Source organism: Orycteropus afer, unplaced genomic scaffold (assembly GCF_000298275.1).
Source record: "Orycteropus afer afer isolate SDZICR_OR568_19922 unplaced genomic scaffold, OryAfe1.0 scaffold00099, whole genome shotgun sequence".
NCBI lineage: Eukaryota > Metazoa > Chordata > Mammalia > Tubulidentata > Orycteropodidae > Orycteropus > Orycteropus afer.
Genome location: NW_006921686.1, coordinates 2,920,847 through 2,926,681, shown reverse-complemented (window position 1 = coordinate 2,926,681; position 5,835 = coordinate 2,920,847). Strand labels below are relative to the sequence as shown.

General features: G+C 57.4%; 1 protein-coding gene across 1 annotated transcript in view; it reads right to left on the bottom strand.

The window, feature by feature from the left end:
* STRN4 (striatin 4) overlaps positions 1-5,828 on the bottom strand; it is a gene marked incomplete at its 5' end in the record, with an annotated part of 29,072 nt that extends 23,244 nt beyond the window's left edge. Inside the window, one exon of the mRNA XM_007942885.2 lies at positions 5,589-5,828. Within this exon, the coding sequence (XP_007941076.2) occupies positions 5,589-5,828 (240 nt within the window). The remainder of the gene's footprint in view (positions 1-5,588) is intronic.
* Between the last annotated feature and the right edge of the window lie 7 nt (positions 5,829-5,835).

Sequence of the window (5,835 nt, the reverse complement as noted above, 5' to 3'; positions counted from 1 at the left end):
AAAGCCCAAACCAGCCCACTGCCCTGGAGTCCATTCTGACCCACAGCGCCCCTAGAGGCCAGAGTGGAACTGCCCACAGGGTCTCCAAGGCTGTCAGTCTTTATGGGAGCAAAGCCCAAACCAGCCCACTGCCCTGGAGTCGATTCTGACTCACAGCGCCCCTAGAGGCCAGAGTGGAACTGCCCACAGGGCTTCCAAGGCTGTCAGTCTTCACAGAAGCAAAGCCCAAACCACACCCACTGCCTGGAGTCCATTCCCACTCACAGCGCCCCTAGAGGCCAGAGTGGAACTGCCCCCAGGGTCTCCAAGACCGTCCTCTTTCTCGGAGCTGACGGCCACCTAGCAGCTCTGTGTGCTGCAGGAGCACCTGCTCAAACCGCTGACAGTGGCGTTAGCAGCCGAGTGCCTGACCGCTGCACGAGGGCTCCTCCTAAAATCAATTTTATGAACATAAATATCTAAGGCCAGAGAGATGGACTCACATGTGGTCAGCATCTCTGAACTCTGAATTTCTGTCCTTTGTGTATCTTCTCAGTCACTCTATCTATGAGCCATTTACGAGATGGGGAGAGGAATGGGGAGGGAAGGGAGATCTTCACCAAGCCCAAGTGACGGCCTCACTGTCCTCCTGCCCCCGTGCCCCTCTGGACTCCATGAGTGAGCCTTCCACCTCGCGGCTCCATACGCCCTGTGAGAGCAGCCATGGGTTCAACACTCAACACTACACAGTGACTGCCTTAGTACCTTAGAGCTGCTGTAACAGAAACACCACACGGGGGTGGCTTTAACAGACAGAAATGTCTTCTCATGGTTCAGGAGACTAGACGTCTGAATTCAGGGAGCCAGCTCGAAGGGAAAGCTCTCGCTGTCCGCTGAGGGAAGGTCCTGTGACTTAGCCCTCTTCATGTAGCATCTATCCCCCCCCCCCATCTCTGCTGGCTTGTTTAGTCTCTTTTATATCTCAAAAGAGATTGACTTAAGACACACTCAGAACTAAAACTGCCTCATTAACATAACAAAGAAAACCCAGTCTTTCTTGATAGGCAGAGTTGACAACATGGTGCCCTGAACCAAGACAGCAATGGGCTAAACCACTCTGAACGTGTGTCCACACTCCACAGTCCTGGGAATAACCCACTCTTCCACATCAGGCTCGTGAAAGGGCTCGCTCCGCCTCCTCTCAGCGTCCCATTCCCGGGCTTCAAACCCTCATTTTTCCTGTTCTGGTTATCATTTGGCTTCAGCCAAATTTCAAAAATTCAAGTCTGTCCCAGTTTCACCTTTATGCAAAACTGAACCAATTCAAACTGGTTTGAAGCCTGCAGGACACACATGTCCCCAGGGCGGTCCTGAGACTCCCTGCGGCCTCTGGCTGCTCCCTCCCTCCAGCCTGGCAGCACCCTGAGCGCTTCCGGAGGAACCTCGGCATCTCCGAGCCCCTGGGACCAAGGCCTCTCTCTACCTCTGCTCCATACCCCTGCTGCCAACCTTTCTGTCCAGCCTGCAGCTCCAGGGGCTCCTGGCAGGGACGAACGCCCGCTGCCACCGGGTCCCTCAGCACCCCTGAGAGGCTGGGAGCCGGCAGGGGGACAGCAGCACCTTCTCGGCTGGCGCCGCGCCTGCTCACCGCAGGGAATGCCCAGCTCACATCCGCCCTCCCCCTCAAGAGATTCCTCCTGTCTGCAGAGCGCTTCCCTCCCCAGCGTGCCACACGACAGAGAACACAACCGACAGAGAACACAACCCTGCACAAAGTTTCTAAAGGGCAGAAGCCACATGGGCTGCTTCTCGGCCTGCCTCCCTCCGGCCAACTCCTGCTTATTACAGACCTCTTCCCCAAGGTCTCCTGGCTCCAAACCTTGGGGCTCCTGGCAGGACCTCACGAGGGACTGCCTGCCTCTCTTGTCATTCCCGGGCTTACTGAGCCCCGACTACACAGAGGGCCCCGTGCCAGGAGCAGCCATGCCCAGTTCTTCAGGAAAACCTGACACAGTCTGGGTGCTAAAGGCAGTGCCACCTGATGGAGGTGACAAGCGCTCTAGTAAAGGCGTGTCAAAGTGATGCTGCTGACAGTGCACACGGGGGGACGGGGGGCCCTGGCGGGGCCAATCCACACCTCACCCCACCTTGTCTAGTCCGCGCACCCTCCCATCTATCTAGTCTCCCCAATCCACACCTCACCCCACCTTGTCTAGTCCGCGCGCCCTCCCATCTACCTAGTCTCCTTTACCATCACACAGCAATGTAAGGTCCCAAGGGGAAAAATCAGAAACCACCTAGGAGCCTAGCAACAGGGGTCAAACTGAACACCCGATGGGACTAACATACCCTGGGGCACTACGTCCTTATCAAAATAATGTGGGAGAATGCTCTGTGCTGACTGCTGACCGGAACAGAACACCACACATTATCAAGTGAGAAAAGGCACCGAACGATACAGGTAGTGCAGTCTCATGTATTAAACGCACAAACATGCAACAGAACTACTTTATAGAAACGACTGTTAGGGGGAGAGCTGGAGAGATGAGTAGGGGTGGCGTGAAAGGAGGGAGAGAAAGGATTTCCCTCTTCATGCTGAAGTACCCGTGAGCTGTCTGAAGTTCCAGCAGTGGGTCCCACAAAAGGGGTCCCGGGTGGTGCAAAAGGCTCAGGTGCTGGGCTGCTAACGCAAAGGCTGGAGGTTCAAGTGCACTCGGAGGCACCTCGGAAGAAAGGCCTGGCAATCTCCTTCTGAAAACCGAGCCACTGAAAACCGTGTGGAGCACAGTTCTACCCCAACACGCACGGGACACCGGGAGTTGGCATCCATGGCAACCGCTAACAGAAAGAAACCAAGGTCCAAATAAGTGATGAGGACAGCCTTCCTGGGTGCAAGCCACCAGGTCCTCCAAGTGAAGGAATACACTCACATCTTTACACTCTTTAGTCTCAAGGATGAAAAGGTGGTGTGATGGGTGCTGTAGGGCACACAGCGTGGGCCTCAGGAGACAGGCTTCAGTGTGAGCTCTGCTATGACTGTCTGGCTGACTCTGGGCTTCCCTGGGCCAGGTTTCTCAGCTGTACTGGGTGACAGAAAGGGACAGAACATGGGCTTCAAAGCCCAAGGACCAGCTCGGCCACTACCCGGCTGGGATCCTGGAGAAATTTACCCTCCTTGAGTCTGCTTCTGGATTTTGTAATGGTGCAAAGCCAAACGCACTGCCATCGTGTCAATTCCAATTCATAGCGACCCGACAGGACAGGGTGGAACTGCCCCATAGGATTCCCAAGGCTGTAAATCTTTCTGGAAGCAAAACCCAAACCAAACCCACTGCCATGGAGTTGATTCCCACTCACAGCGCCCCTAGAGGACAGAGTGGAATTGCCCCATAGGGTTTCTAAGGCTGTCAATCTTTACAGCAGCAAAGCCCAAACCAAACCCACTTAGTGGAGTCTATTCCTACTCACAGCGCCCCTAGAGGACAGAGTGGAACTGCCCCAGAGGGTTTCCAAGGTTATAAGTCTTTACAGAAGCAGACTGCTACATCTTTCTCCCATAGAGGGGCTGGTGGATTCAAACTGCTGACTTTTGGATAGCAGCCAATTGCTTTAACCACTGCACCAACAGAGCTCCTGAAGGGGGAGGAGGGGCTAAATGTCACTTACCCTCCCAGAATATTGCAAGGATTAAATGACCGCCTGTATTTAAAGTGCTTAATACAGTGCCCAGCACATAATAAGTGCTCAATAAACGGTAGCTGCTGTCACTACTGAAGGAGCCCTGGTGGTGGCACAGTGGTTAAGTGTCGGGCTGCTAACCAAAAGGTTGGTGATTCCAGCTCAGTAGATGCTCAGCTCAGAATGATGCGGCAGATGTCTCCTTAAGATGACAGCCTTGGAAACCCCATGGGGCAGTTCCACTCTGTCCTCTAGGGGCGCTGTGAGTGTAAATCGATGGCTTGATGGCAATGAGCTTGGTTTTTTCACCAGGGCTCCTTCATTGCTGAGTGAGGGTAATGGCGATGGTCCTGCCTACCTCGTGGGGTGTTGAGAGGATCCAAGGGCACCTAAGCTGGGAAAGAGCTTGGAAGGAGACCAACAGGAAGTGAGGGACACTGACATAAGGATCCCTTCCCTAGCCCTGCGCCCAGCCCCGGCTACCGCACAGCTGAGAGCCCCAGTGGTGTGGGAAAGAGTCGTGGAAGACATACAAACACACTGAATTTTAATCTGGAGGAGAGAATCCTCTCTTTAGTCTATGGACATAATCCTGATCACTTATTCCTTCAAATCTTCATTTCAGCCTGATGGTAAATAACAAATCAGATGGAGAAAGACGGCTTGCTACTTCAACCAATAAAACCCCAGCTTGGGACCTTTCAGACGCCTCATGCTGGCCCTGGACCCCTTCAGATCCTCACGTCTGATCACCAGGCTCCACCCAACACTCTGCTGACAAATCCACGCTCCTCAAGGTCACAAAAAGCAGCCCAACTCCCCAGCCTCTTCCATCCATCGTCCCAAGGCAACTCCCCTCTCCCAAGCTACTATTCCACGAAGACAAGACATCTTTCCCAGGGTCCTTCAGAAATGCCTCCACCCCTCATCACCCCAGATTCCTCCTCATGGCCCCCAGCCCAGGGCCCCTCCTCCCCACAGCAAGTATGCCTGACCCCCGACACCTCCATCTCAAGGCTCTCCACTTTACATCCTCTACACATGTGCCATCTCGGGGCCAGCCCCCCACTTCCTCCACACCCCCAAATTGGAGTTGGCCTCTCGAGCTCTTTCACCTAAGCTCCTTGGGGGCACTTCTCCATTCAAGGGACCCCTTCCTCAAACCCTGTGACCATCCATGCCAGGACTCCTCAAGTTGTCTCCCTCCCGGAGAGGATACACGCCTTGGTCCTGGACCCCTCGGATGCACCTCTCACCCCCACAGTCCCCACACAGCCATCTTTCGGTGCCGCCGTCCAAATGCTCCCCAACACGACCATCCCAGGCTCCCCGACTCCCTCCCTATCATCCCGGTTCCCGGCTCGGACCCGCCGGTGCCCTCAGCGGGTGCCAAGTTCCCGCGGACGCCCCCTCGCTCCAGCAGGCTCCACCTCCACCCCCAGCTGGTCCCGGAGGGGGCGGGAGTCGCGGGCACCTCTGTGGTCCGCCGCTTTTGTTCACTTCCAGACGCGACCGCTCAGGTCGTCTGCAGACCCCTCAAAGTCCTCTCCCGAGTTCTCTCAGATTCCCCTCGCGCCCCGAGTCCCCCTCCCGTCGGGAAGCCCTCTGCCGGGAGGCTCACTCCCACTTCTGGCCGAAGCCGTCTCCTACCATCCCCTTCTCTCTGCTGGTCCCGGTCACTCCCCCCCGCCCCCGAGTCTCCCAGACACCCACCTCGAGCCGCCCTCAGTCCCCTCAAGCCCCCGGGTCCCCCTCGGACCCCCCTCGGACGTCCCCTCAGTCCCTCCGCGAACCGGTCGCGGTCCCCTCCCGCCCCCCCCAGCCGTCCCGGCGGCCATTGCTCCAAGATGGCGGCGGCGGCTGCGGCGGGTGAGGCCGGGCTGGGCTGGGTGGGGAGCCGGGGTTCCCGGGGGTCGCGGGGTGGTGCTTACCTGCAACTCGGCACGCTCGGCCTCCCAGCGGGCTTTCTCGGCTTCGAAGCGCGCCCACTCGTGCTGGATAAAGTGCAGGATCCCGGGCAGGCTCAGGGGCTCCGGTCCCGCCGTGGGCCCGGGGCTGCCTCCGCCGCTGCCACCCTTACCTGCCGGGCCAGCCCCAGGGGTAGGGGTAGGGGCAGGGGCCGGGGCCGTCCCGGTCGGGCCAGGGCCCGCACCGGAGCCCAGCGGGCGGCAGGAGGAG